The sequence below is a fragment of the Sinohyriopsis cumingii genome, chromosome 1 (assembly GCF_028554795.1).
Source record: "Sinohyriopsis cumingii isolate HCF-2022 chromosome 1, ASM2855479v2, whole genome shotgun sequence".
Classification (NCBI taxonomy): Eukaryota; Metazoa; Mollusca; class Bivalvia; order Unionida; family Unionidae; genus Sinohyriopsis; species Sinohyriopsis cumingii.
Genome location: NC_142961.1, coordinates 133,428,326 through 133,443,324, shown reverse-complemented (window position 1 = coordinate 133,443,324; position 14,999 = coordinate 133,428,326). Strand labels below are relative to the sequence as shown.

At 37.9% G+C, this 14,999-nt stretch overlaps 1 protein-coding gene across 1 annotated transcript in view; it reads right to left on the bottom strand.

The window, feature by feature from the left end:
• The window catches only part of LOC149807887 (otoferlin-like), a 480,268-nt gene that overhangs the window by 317,722 nt on the left and 147,547 nt on the right, over window positions 1-14,999 (bottom strand). Inside the window, exons 7-8 of the mRNA XM_089962251.1 lie at window positions 9,824-9,950; window positions 2,886-2,940 (exon numbers count right to left, since the gene is read on the bottom strand). Coding sequence (XP_089818377.1) covers window positions 2,886-2,940; window positions 9,824-9,950 — 182 coding nt within the window. The remainder of the gene's footprint in view (window positions 1-2,885; window positions 2,941-9,823; window positions 9,951-14,999) is intronic.

Genomic DNA, 14,999 nt, shown 5'->3' with positions numbered 1-14,999 from the left:
ACAATAAAACTTGCTAATTTACAGTGTAACAGATAGCTGTGTGATTTGCCAAGGTACAATAAAACTTGCTAATTTACAGAGTAACAGATAGCTGCGTGACTTGCCAAGGTACAATAAAACTTGCTAATTTACAGTGTAACAGATAGCTGCGTGACTTGCCAAGGTAAATAAAACTTGCTAATTTACAATGTAACAGATAGCTGCATGACTTGCCAAGGTACAATAAAACTTGCTAATTTACAGTGTAACAGATAGCTGTGTGATTTGCCAAGGTACAATAAAACTTGCTAATTTACAGTGTAACAGATAGCTGTGTGACTTGCCAAGGTACAATAAAACTTGCTAATTTACAGTGTAACAGATAGCTGTGTGACTTGCCAAGGTACAATAAAACCTGCTAATTTACAATGCAACATCTAGCTACATGTTACAATAAAACTTGAAAATTCGCAAGGTAACATCTAGCTAAGTGACATGCTAAAGTATAAAAAATTTCTCTCTGCATGCAATAAGAAAAAGATCTATAATTATAAATAAACCAAATAAAAAGATGAAATTGCATTGTATAAGTTAATCCTTAATCCTTATCATGTAGATATGATGACAGCCTTAATCTTTATCATGTAGATATGATGACAGCCTTAATCTGTATCATGTAGATATTATGACAGCCTTAATCTTTATCATGCAGATATTATGACAGCCTTAATCTTTAACATGGAGATATTACGACAGCCCAAATCTTTATCATGTAGATATTATGACGGCCTTAATATTTATCATGCAGATATTATAACAGCCTTAATCTTTATCATGTAGATAGTGACAGCCTTAATCTTCATCATGTAGATATTATGACAGCCTTAATCTTTATCATGCAAATATTATGACAGCCTTAATCTTTATCATGTAGATATTATGACAGCCTTAATCTTTATCTTGTAGATATTGTGACAGCCTTAATCTTTATCATGTAGATATTATGAATGCCTAAATCCATATCATGTAGGTATTGTGACAGCATATTTTAACATGATTTGAGACCAACACTGCACAGGAAAAACATTACCTGAAAACTTTAGCAAATTTTAAAAATATTTTGACCTTACATTAGATTGAGGTGAAGAGTATATGCATATACATACAACAGGGCAAGTCCAAAAATGAAGCCTTTTGCTGTAGTGGTTAGATACTTAAGGCCCAAAAGAAAATGTCAACTGCTTTAATGGTTAGATAATTAAGGCCCAATAGAAACATTTCAACTGCTGTAATGGTTAGATAATTAAGGCCCAATAGAAACATTTCAATTGCTGTAATGGTGAGATACTTAAGGCCCAATAGGAACAGAATGAGTGATGACCATGTCTCTATTCAATGACAGAATGAGTGATAACCACCATGTCTTTACTCTGCTAATGTCAGAATGAGTGATGACCATGTCTCTATTCAATGCCAGCATGCGTGATAACCACGATGTCTTTACTCTGCTAATCTCAGAATGAGTGAAGACCATGTCTCTATTCAATGACAGAATGAGTGATAACCACCATGTCTTTACTCTGCTAATGTCAGAATGAGTGATGACCATGTCTCTATTCAATGCCAGCATGCGTGATAACCACAATGTCTTTACTCTGCTAATCTCAGAATGAGTGAAGACCATGTCTCTATTAAATGACAGAATGAGTGATAACCACCATGTCTTTACTCTGCTAATGTCAGAATGAGTGATGACCATGTCTCTATTCAATGACAGCATGCATGATAACCACGATGTCTTTACTCTGCTAATCTCAGAATGAGTGAAGACCATGTCTCTATTCAATGACAGAATGAGTGATAACCACCATGTCTTTACTCTGCTAATGTCAGAATGAGTGAAGACCATGTCTCTATTCAATGCCAGCATGCATGATAACCACGATGTCTTTACTCTGCTAATCTCAGAATGAGTGAAGACCATGTCTCTATTCAATGCCAGCATGAGTGATAACCACGATGTCTTTACTCTGCTAATCTCAGAATGAGTGAAGACCATGTCTCTATTCAATGACAGAATGAGTGATAACCACCATGTCTTTACTCTGCTAATGTCAGAATGAGTGAAGACCATGTCTCTATTCAATGCCAGCATGCGTGATAACCACGATGTCTTTACTCTGCTAATCTCAGAATGAGTGAAGACCATGTCTCATTCAATGCCAGCATGCGTGATAACCACGATGTCTTTACTCTGCTAATCTCAGAATGAGTGAAGACCATGTCTCTATTCAATGCCAGCATGAGTGATAACCACAATGTCTTTACTCTGCTAATCTCAGAATGAGTGAAGACCATGTCTCTATTCAATGCCAGCATGCGTGATAATCATGTCTCTACTCTGCTAATGCCAGAATGAGCGATGACTATGTCTCTATTCAATGCCAGCATGAGTGATAACCATGTCTCTACTCTGCTAATGCCAGAATGAGTGATGACTATGTCTCTATTCAATGACAGAATGAGTGATGACCATGTCTATATTGAATGACAGCATGAATGATAACCACCATGTCTCTACTCTGCTGATATCATAATGAGTGATAACCATGTCTCTATTCAATGACAAAATGAGTGATGACCACATCTCTGATCAATGACAGAATGAGTGATTACCATGTCTCTACTCTGCTAATATCATAATGAGTGATGACCATGTCTCTATTCAACGACAGAATGAGTGATGACCACATCTCTATTCAAGGACAGAATGAGCGATGACCATGTCTCTTTTCAATGACAGCATGAATGATAACCATATCTCTACTCTGCTAAGAGTGGTAAGGCAAAAAAGTATTGGCTCCTATAAAGGGTTGTTCAATATTTTTGACTAGACCCTAACTCACCTGAAAATCCTGAGCTTTTAGAGAAAATGGTTCTATTGACTGAGCCTTGGATTTTCTGAAAGTATACAGAATGCTAAACTGAGACACAAGGATCTCAATCCTAGAACATATTTAGAAGACATCTGAATAATTGCTCAATGACAATGACTATTAAAAATTTGGCAGAAATGATATTCAAATGTTTGAGATTCTTTTAACATGAGTATTCATGTGATACAATACCATCTATTACTCCATCCTATTTCAGTTTACTTAACATTAAAATGCATTTATGTTGATATATTGGTTCAAATGTTGAAATTATCATTATTATCACAACTGTACAGCTAATAATAAATATTAAAAAATTTACATCATCATTATATGAAAAGCATTTGAAATGATACCATGGTTGATGTATAATGTGTTCATCTCTGTCGACAAGCATAGCTTCCGCATATTTTATTTTTAATAATGTATTCAAATTATGCAAAACAATTTAATTTTAGGATTCTAGTCGAATAGTACTAGTGTACTATTCTTACTGTAACCACGCAGTCCATGTTTTATGATTGTGCATTCAATCAATCCAATTATCAGAACAGGTTGAAATCATAGTACCTGGTACCGGATTAATTTTGAAAAGATTCACTCAGAGACATGCAAATGAACTCACCCTATGTACACTAACCCATCATAGGCAAGCAGCCAGTACACACTGTCAATTCAGTCTGGTTCATAAATGTATTTGATTATCATTTAAGGCCAGTTGTTGCCAAAGAATTTCCAAACTGGGGGTGGGTGGTGGGTACACAAATTCTTCAAGAAGATAACTGTTCTGTGCATATAACAAGTAGAGCAAGTAATGGAAAACCACAAACAATATTCAAAATATTATTCCATGGCCATCACAAGTCACCAGACATGAACATTATTGAAAATAAATAGAGCACAATTCAAACCAAACTTACAAAAGTTGGACAAAAGTAAAATTAGTGGGGATCTCATCAATGTTGTTACTGATATTTATCAGTCAGTGGACCAGACTCATATAAGATAACTATGATAAAATTAGTGGGGATCTCATCAATGTTGTTACTGATATTTATCAGTCAGTGGACCAGACTCATATAAGATAACTATGATAAAATTAGTGGGGATCTCATCAATGTTGTTACTGATATTTATCAGTCAGTGGACCAGACTCATATAAGATAACTATGAGTCCCTACCAAAGTGACTAGTCTTTCCTAAAGACAACAGAAAGTCTTTAACAAACCAACTACAGTCTGTCATAAAGACAACTATGAGTCTTTCTCAAACTGACTACAGGCTGTCATAAAGACAACTATGAGTCTTTACCAAAATGACTACAGTCTGTCATAAAGACAACTATGAGTCTTTACCAAAATGACTACAGTCTGTCATAAAAGAAAAGGGATGACATACTAAATACTAGAGCTTAAAGGTATCAGTTTCTTTTAAATTTCTTTAATACCATGATTTTAAATTACAAGAACTTTAATATTATGTCAACAATGACCCACTATTGTAAATTCTGGTCACTCTGATGTTAGTTGCATTCTAAAAGGCATAACTAACCTCTTAATGATTGAGACTGAGTCTGGTATCACATGGTTGTGTTTTCATCGTTCACAAAGTAATCCATCAAATTAAAAAAATTGCAATTAGTTCTAAACCAGAAAATGAATACCCCCAAATAGTCACATTATAACATTTACACACAGAGATCTGAATCTGTTTACCACATTTTTGCAAAATCATATATATATGCAAAAGATCAGCACCAGTGTCATTAAATATCTTAAATTTCTGCCATAAATTAAGATTTAAAAAGTCTCTTCCTCTTTGTTTGGTTTGAAACAGTAACCTTTGAAGTGACAACTCAAAAGATGTCAAGTATTAAAATAAAGTCTTAATCTCTTGTATTCTCTTAACAACAGTCTTAAGGATCTTAGTCATCCACTGCACCCAGTCTCCATTCCAGCCATCTTGACTATGTCTTGCCATTGGAGAATGTGGAGCCTGGATGAAAGAGTGAGGTTGACGCAGCACAACTCTACCTAACTTTAATCCAATTCACATGCAAGTCATTCATGTCACCATCACCCTCCGTACCCAAGTCCTGCGGTGATGGGCAAGCTGAGATGAGCAGGTGTGGATGCACTGACAGCCATAGTGGCAGACATGCATGCAGGCAGCTCAGGTCATAAGGTCATTGACCTGAAGCAGAAATGGATCTCGGCAGCCATCTGAACTACTAAGCAGACCTCTTTAGGATAGCACTGCTTGCCTCCATAGCCTGAGGAAGGGGCTAGAAAAGATGCCCTAAAAATAGCCTGCTTCAACTACCCAACCAGCTTACCATGGCTGGAGGGAATCCCATTCTTGCGGTCAAAACACAAAGAAAACCCGAAAGGTTCCACCTACTCTTAATGTGTGTGGAACATACGCACTCTACTGCATCATGCAGATGCTGACAGACCAGAGAGAAGAACTGCCCTGATTGCAAGAGAACTTGCTCGCTACAAGATGGAGATAGCAGCCCTGAGTGAAACTCGCTTGGCTGACAAGGGCCAGCTGACTGAAGTTGGAGCTGGCTAAACCTTTTTCTGGAGCGGATGTGGCACCAATGAACGTTGTGAGTCTGGAGTTGGTTTCGCTGTCAAGTCAAGTTTAGTGAATAAACTTTCCATCTTACCAAAGGGAATTAATGACCAGCTAATAATGCTGAAGCTACCCTTACATGGAAAAAAGCAAGCCACACTCATTAGTGCTTATGCACCAACCATGACCAGCTTGGAGGAAGCCAAAGACAAGTTCAACCAGGAGCTGGAATCTCTGATTGCTTCAGTACCAAAGTCAGACATGCTGATCATTCTTGGTGATTTTAATGCCAGAGTTGGTGCAGACCACATCTCATGGAAGGGAGTTATTGGTAGACATGGTATTGGCAACTGCAACAGCAATGGACATCTGCTCTTGAGGATGTGTGCAACTGATCTCTTGATCAAAAACACCATCTTCCGTCTGTCTAACTATAATAAAACAACTTGGATGCACCAATGGTCTAAGCATTGGCATCTGATCGACTACACCTTAGTCCATAGGAATGACAGGCAGGATGTCCGTGTGACCAAGGCCATGTGTGCTGCTGACTGCTGGACAGACCACAGGCTACTGATTTTCAAGATGAACCTTAAAATTCAACCTTCCAGTCATCCACAGGGAATTAAAGTCCCAAAGCTACTTAATGTCTCCAGGCTGACAGTCTGCCACACTGGGCAAGCTCTGTCTGAAGCTCTAAGAAGCCAGCGGGAAACCAAAGACTCTGATCCCAATGACGCAGAGAAATGCTGGGTAGCCATCAAACATCTGGTGTACTCTACTGCATCTGAAACCTTGGCATCACTACGCAAAAGCACCAAGACTGGTTTGTCGAGAGCTGTGAAGAAACACAGTCCCTGCTAGAGGAGAACCATCATGTGCACAACATCAACCCCATGTCCGCTGCAAAGAAAGATGCATTCAGCAAAGTCCACCAAGCTGTGCAGAAGAAACTGCGCGAGATGCCAGACACATGGCTGAGCTGAAAGGCTGATGATATTCAGTCCTTTGCCGACAGATATGACATGAATATCTATGGTGCTCTTCATGATGTTCATGGCCCATTAACAGCAGACACAGCCCCACTCTTCCATCAACGATGAAGCGATCAACTGTCTACCCCAGGTGGAGATCAACGATAGGTTGGCTGACCCTCCAACAGTGCTGGAAACTGACAAGGCCACTGAGCTCCTGTCTAGTGGGAAAGCTTCAGGAGCAGATTCCATCCCAGCTTAGATCAACAAGCCTGGTGAGCCTAAGGTAGTGGAAAGACTAATAGAGATGTTCTGTGGGATGTGGAAGCAGAAACAAATACCCCAGGAATTCAAAGATGCATCTATCATCCACATTTACAAATGCAAAGGCAATTGCCAATCCTGCAACAACCATAGAGGAATCGCTCTACTCTGCATCGCAGGCAAGATCCTTGCCAGGCTACTGCTGAACAGACTCACAGATAACTTGATCATGGCCTACTGCCAGAAAGACAGTGTGGCTTCAAACGGAGAGAGGCGCTATTGACATGATCTTTGCTGCCAGGCAAATGCAAGAAAAGTGTCTTGAACAAAATGTCTAGCAATACACCACCTTTGTGGACCTGACTAAGGCATTCAACACTGTCAGCTGGGAAGGCCTTTGGAAGATCAATGCCAAATTTGGATGTCCGGATGTCTTCATCAAAATGGTGAGGCATTTTCATGACGGAATGTTTGCCAGAGTCCAGGACCAGGATAACTATTGCGAACACTCTGCAGTCACAAATGGTGTGAAACAAGGATGTGTCTTAGCCCCCACTCTCTTCAGCCTCATGTTCTCAGCAATATCAATGGATGCTTTCAAGGACAGTGATGTGGGAGTAGGTCTCTGGTACCATCTGGATGGGAAGTTGTTCAACATGAGGAGGCTTCAAACCAAATCCAAAGTCCAAGTTGAGAACATTCGTGACCTGCTGTTTGCAGATGAATGTGCCCTCAACTCCAGCACAGAGGCAGGCATGCAACTGAGCATGGACCTTTTTTTCCACAGCGTGCTCCAACTTTGGACTCACCATCTCTACCAGCAAGACCCAGGTTCTGCATCCCAAAGACGATTACCTGGAACTATCCATCACTGTCAATGCCCAAAAGCTCAAAAATGTTGACAGTTTCACATACCTCAGCAGCACCCTCTCACAAGCAGTCCACATAGACAATGAGGTCAACACCAGGATTGCCAAAGCCAGCATAGCATTTGACAGACTCTGCTCAAATGTCTGGGACAGGAAAGACATCAAGCTTTCCCCCAAACTCAAAGTCTACGCAGCGGTTGTTCTCCCCATCCTCCTCTATGCTTGCGAGATCTGGACTGTGTATAGCTGCCATTTTAAAAACTGAACCACTTCCATATGTGCTCCGTGAGAAAACTAATGAAAATCAGATGGCAGGACAATGTACCGAACGCAGAGGTGCTCACTCAGGCTGGCATGACAAGCATCCATACTATGCTGTGTAAGGCACAACTCAAACGGGCTGGTCATGTTGTCTGTATGCTGGTAGAACTCATACCTAAGAAGGTCTTCTGTGGAGAGCTACAACAAGGCAAGAAATATCATGGTGGTCAAAAAAAGAGGTACAAGGACACCCTCAAGGCCTTGATGAAGAACTTAGGCATTGACCCTGACAGCTGGGAGAGTGTTGCTGCTGATCGATCTGTTTGGCGCAGTCAAGTTAATGTCAGTGAGACAGCCTTTGAGCAGAAAAGACTGGTGGACGCATCTAAGAAACGTTATTTGCACAAATCCAGGAACATCAGTTTCGCAACTCACAGTCAGCAACCTGTATATCCATATCCATACTGCAACAGATTCTTCCAGGCCCAGATCGGACTAATCAGCCATCTCCAGACCCCCCCCCCAGTGAACTGATGACATTGAATGGTCCTCATCATGAACATCATCATTATATTGCAGTGTTTAAGTCAACAAAGGCTTCATAAGTGGGTCATTATTTTGCAGTGCTAAAAGTCTACTAAATGAGTCATAATATTGCAGTGTTTAAGTCAACAAAGGCTTCATAAGTGGGTCATTATATTACAGTGTTAAAGTCTACTAAATGGGTCATAATACTGCAGTGTTTAAGTCAACAAAGGCTTCATAAGTGGGTCATTATTTTGCAGTGCTAAAAGTCTACTAAATGGGTCATAATATTGCAGTGTTTAAGTCAACAAAGGCTTCATAAGTGGGTCATTATATTACAGTGTTAGTCTACTAAATGGGTCATAATACTGCAGTGTTTAAGTCAACAAAGGCTTCATAAGTGGGTCATTATTTTGCAGTGCTAAATTCTACTAAATGGGTCATAATACTGCAGTGTTTACATGAATGAAGGTTACAGTGATAGTAAAATGGAATTTGTGGAAAGAAAATCAACATTAAAATCTGCAAGTGTCCTCTAATACAAGATTCTATCTCACAGGTTAATTTATAAGATAATGTCAACATTTATTTTCATGATGAAGCTAGATCATCAAAACTGTACATGACAGTGACAAAATCTAGCAAGTCTTTACAAGATAAATACAGACTCTCAGACTCAAGTCCTTTAGTGATAAAACATCACAGTGTGCTGCTTAGAACAAGCAGCTTAAGGTAACTATTTACATCTATTTAACTTTCACATCTAATGAAAATTTGTCAAGAACAATCTCATTCTATGATGCATGATTCCTAAACAATTGTGTCCAAAAAATAACTGTGCCATAAATGGCACATAATTTCTGAACTTTAAAGTTGTTTACTTTTGTTTCTTTAGTTCCATGCATGTAAATTCACCCTTCTTAGAGAAGTCAGCCAAACCTGGAAGACTTGTTTCTAAATAAACTCTTGTACTCATGTTTATCTGACTCAATCTTCACAACTAAACAGTGCAACAAACATTCTGTTGGTTCTCCTTGGACAAATATGCTGTGTCTAATACCTGACTGGCACACTGACTATAGAACTGATAACTAGACTTGTTGTATGTAAGTTTTCATAAACAAGTCATGACTTTTCCAAACACAAGAGTATATGAATTGTAGGGTCTGATTTGTCATGACTGTGAAAGCTGTATCAGAAATGAAAAATAATTTTCTTGTCAAGTGTTTTTCTGGAGGCAAAAATGGATACTAAGATCAACAGCAGGCAGATCTTCAAAAAAAAGTCAAGTTAGACTGTTGCACAAAGACAAGCTCTCTTGTATCTATTAAATACTTGTTCATTTATGATTAGAAAATCCCCCCCTCCACCATTTTTCACAAAAAGTGCAGCTTCCCCCCATTTCATTTCTAGAATAGACTATGCACACTTATATTGCCTTTTAAGACTGAGCATGCCAAACAATGATGACCCCTCGCTGGTCTCATCTTCTTCCAACCCTTTTTCTCCGGCTGTCCCAGATAGCATGGAGGCCACCTCAGCTGCTTTAGCATCCAGGCTATTGTCTGCAAGTAAAATAGAACAAATATAATAATATAATACAGTGATCATTACGTATATGATCACCTTTTCCATAGTAAAAAGGTTGCCTCATTTGAGGGGTGCCCTTTCTTGTGGTACTCAAGATATTAAAACTAAAAAATGAAGTTTTTCTGGGGGATAAATCAAATTCTCATCATCTAACACTTACCTGTTGCTATTGCATAGCTTGTACTTTACCAGTTGCTATTGCAGAGCTTGTACTTTACCATGAGGAAAATACCCAACTGAATGAAAGAAATTCTGTTCTCCCATTAGGATAAAACCAGAATCTTCCAGAAAGAATCACACACATCTCAGGCCCTGTATAAGTGAAAGACCCTCTTCATATATTTAAGGGAGCAGTCTAAAGAGAGACACCAGTGTGGGGAGTGAGGAGGGAATCTGGCAATAGCAGCATGTATTTACATCAATGAAATTACCTTTAACCATCCCACCTCCAAAATACATTTTAATATCATTAATACCATACTTGGTGCTACTGCAGCACTGAACTTGAAGGTTTGAGTCACAGTTCACTGGGCAAGAGACAGTAAACCTTGTTTACTACTTTACTGAAAGACCAGTTGTTTCATCTCTTACACCTTTATTGATGGTTGAGAGGGGGCAGGGGACCTGAAGGGAGACAGTATCACATTAGCCAGTTCTGTATCAAACTTGTGCTTGTCAATGAAGACAGAAATCATGTCTTCATCCTGCTGTGGATCCAATGTCTCTCTGTTGCAGAGGAGACTTGGGGTAAGGTGAACTTGAATCTGTAACTCATCCAGTAGAACTGACTGTCCTTTAAAGTGGACTCCTCAGGTGAGTGACAATGAATCTCCAGCATTTGTTGGAAAAAGGTTCATTTCCCTCTTTTTGGGGGGAACTAACTTCACAAGCTGATATAGATCGATCGCCCACAACAATTACAATCTCATTACCAAGTGGCTAAGGTCCAGAAGTTCATGGATGCATGTAAGGAAGAGCCAATCACTTTTCTGCAATGGAAAGCCCCACGGATAATTTATTTTGCACTTGGTGTCAGAAAACTCACAACACTTGAATGACGTCAAAGGAGAAGATGCCAGTATATCATAATCATTGGAAAGTACTACTGTGAAAAGCCTTAATCAGACAAAACATTTAGTGGTCTCAATCACAAAGTGATCTGTAATGTAACCTTCAAATTCAAGAACAATACACCAAAGCAAATAATGCTTTAGCCCTTTTAAGACCTAACCTGTCATCTTGCCCACAAAATGTGAAAGAATTAGTTTAGTTAGATCTATTATAGAATATGCTTGTAAAGTTTATTACCTGCATTCACAGGTTTAATTAAAAATGAAAAAAAAATTCCAGAAACAAGCGGCCAGGTTCATTACATCTGATTATGACTATATCCCAGAAAGTATGACATCCATATTGATCAAGTTGTCATGGAAACCATTAAAAAAACTTAGACTGGAAAATAGAGACCATTCTTCTACAAAGGTTTTAAAAGCAAAAATACCCTGCCCCAATAAGCTTATTCAGACCATAATGAACCAGTAGAAATCAACACTTAATATACATGCTTGCATAAACTGACAGCTACAAATTTAGCTTCATCACCAAAAAAAACAATTCATTACTATAAATATTAATCACAACTTTTGAACCCTCATAAAACTGAACACTTTTCAAAAATTAATACGGACACATTTTTTTCAAAATATAAGATGTTAAATTAATGTCTGATGCTTCAGTGTACAAATGTCATTATAATGTAGCTACAAACTAATAAAAATCAAGATCAAGGTGTTACCAGTCATGCCAACAAATCAAATTGGCTTACAGATAACAAAAAAAAAAGAATTTATTAATTTCTGCAGACTATATTTAATCAATATTCAAAGATGAGGACATTTCTTGAACAATGAAGAGTATTGTGTGGATATCAGCACAATGTTTGTTCAGCTTTTGTTCTTGCTAATAAACTGCTGTTGTTTCACTCCAACACAGCTGGAATTAATTTCTCTCTGAGTGAGATAGAGAGGGGAAGGAGAGACTAAACATAATTTACATTACTGACACAAAAGCTAAATAGTCCATTTCATTCTAATAAAGATGAACTCAGCAAACATTAGATACTGACTGCAAGGGTGATGTAGCAATACTAAAGCATTGTTCCAGATGCATTACTCAAATTGTTGTTGTCTTTTCATTAAATAATAACTGCCTATCATGCAATCTGTTTGATTATTTTTCTTTTGCATACAAAGAATTCCATCAAATTTAACTGTTTTCCATAAAACTAAAAAGATCAATGTCTGTTACAAACTTGAAAGTGTTATTTTTGAGGTGCTAATTAAGCATAAACTAAATAGACTCAAGTTTAATTTCATTTACTAAGAGAGAAAAACTTTGCCATGCCTTATTTGAATGCAGCCAACAATCTGATTGATATCCCTGGAGGATCTAGTCTTATCAATTATTCCTTGTAATCTTAAGTGCATTTATTAGGCATAGAAGTGAATGCCTATAGCTCAAACAAAATATAAAAATATTATAGGTCTTAGAAACAAGAGATCTAGTTGTTCCTTAGATCGTTCACCTGCCTGACATCAGCTCATTACAGCAAAATGTTGGAGCAGCTGATCATGAAATGTGGGTTACCCGGTAGTTTAATTCTTTCTGTAAAAATTTAAATTAGTTTTACTAGTTATAAAAAAAAAGTTGTTTGAAAGTTACTTCGTTTTAGTACCTTCTGCTTTCTATAAAAAAAGGCAGATCTGGGCTTACACTGTTTGCAGTTGGACCTAATGTGACTCTAAGTATTGTATATATGGTTGTAGCATGGGAAATGCTAAATGAGGTGACCCAATGTGTCTCTAAGTATGTATGGTAGTAGCTTGGGAAATGCTAATGAGGTGACCCAATGTGTCTCCAAGTATAAATGGTAGTAGCTTGGGAAATGCTAATGAGATGACCCAATGTGTCTCCAAGTATAAATGGTAGTAGCTTGGGAAATGCTAATGAGATGACCCAATGTGTCTCTAAGTATATATGGTAGTAGCTTGGGAAATGCTAATGAGGTGACCCAATGTGTCTCTAAGTATATATGGTAGTAGCTTGGGAAATGCCAATGAGGTGACCCAATGTGTCTCCAAGTATAAATGGTAGTAGCTTGGGAAATGCCAATGAGATGACCCAATGTGTCTCTAAGTATATATGGTAGTAGCTTGGGAAATGCTAATGAGGTGACCCAATGTGTCTCTAAGTATATATGGTAGTAGCTTGGGAAATGCTAATGAGGTGACCCAGTGTGTCTCTAAGTATAAATGGTAGTAGCTTGGGAAATGCTAATGAGATGACCCAATGTGTCTCTAAGTATAAATGGTAGTAGCTTGGGAAATGCTAATGAGGTGACCCAATGTGTCTCTAAGTATATATGGTAGTAGCTTGGGAAATGCTAATGAGGTGACCCAATGTGTCTCTAAGTATATATGGTAGTAGCTTGGGAAATGCTAATGAGGTGACCCAGTGTGTCTCTAAGTATAAATGGTAGTAGCCTGGGAAATGCTAATGAGATGACCCAATGTGTCTCTAAGTATAAATGGTAGTAGCTTGGGAAATGCTAATGAGATGACCCAATGTGTTTCTAAGTATATATAGTAACTGTTTCTTACTATTAACAGATGAGATCTTAACACTGATGTCACTGCCTGAAATAGTGATAACTGTTTCTCATTATTAACAGATGAGATCTTAACACTGAAGTTGCTGCCTGAAATAGTGATAACTATTTTTCACCATTAACAGATAAGATCCTAACACTGATGTCACTGCCTGAAAAAGTGAGAACTATAATTTCTCACTATTAACAGATGAGATCTTAACACTAAAGTCACTGCCTGAAAGAGTGATACCAATTTTCATCATTAACAGATGAAATCTTAAACTCATGTCACTGCTTGCAAACATGAGAACTATTTCTGGTTCACAATGTATCTCATTAACAGACCCCAGGTTGTCTGCATGGGTAAATATATATCCAAACTAAGTCATATCTTAAGTGGTGTTCCTCAAGGTTCTATATTAGGGCCTCTTCTTTTTCTACTATCTATCAATGACATAGTCTTGTATCCAGTGCACTCAAACACAGATCTTTTTGCTGATGATTCTACATTGCATTTATCTGGTAAATCTCTAGACTCCATTAAAAATAAATTTCAAATCGATCTCAACAATATATCAGTGTGGTGTCAGCAAAACAAAATGCATATTAATATCTCTAAAACAAAATGTATGATAATCAAACCAAGGCAGCATCTATCTATTAACATGGATTTATTTCTAACTCAAAATGGCTTAGACATGTCTATTGTCAAAAATCAAAATCTTCTTGGCATCTACATTGATCGACATCTCAGCTGGAATGCAAATTTTGATCACCTATGTGCAATAGTAGTCAAAATAAGAACTCTGTTAAAAGTGCTTCTGAAATTTCTACCTCCCCAAACACTTGAACTTATTGGGATTTTTAATATCACTGATAGATTACAGCTGTACCATATGGGGAAACACATCCAATTATAATCTGTCCAGAATTGATAAACTCCAGAAAAGGGCAGCCCAAATTATGCTGAAACTTCCTGTTGTAACTCCCTCAAATGTTTTGTTTTCACGTCTGCAATGGCTACCTATACAAAAATGTATTCTTTATTTTAAAGGAATCATGACATACATGTCTTTAAACAATTTTTCTCCAAATTATATCTCTAACCTAACTGAACTAAGATCATCAAGTACTGAGCATAATCTCCGATCAATGACTAACAATGATCTCCAGATTCCGTGGTCGAAAACCAATCATTACAAAAGCTTATTTACTGTCTCAGCACCTTCTGTATGGAATTCCTTACAATTGAGGATACGTAATTCAACTTCCATTGCTTCTTTTAAAATATCATTAAAGAAATTCTTTCTTGACCAGCTGGAATGACATATTAAAGCAGGGGTGTCAAACTCAATCGCTCAGCAGGCCAAAACTC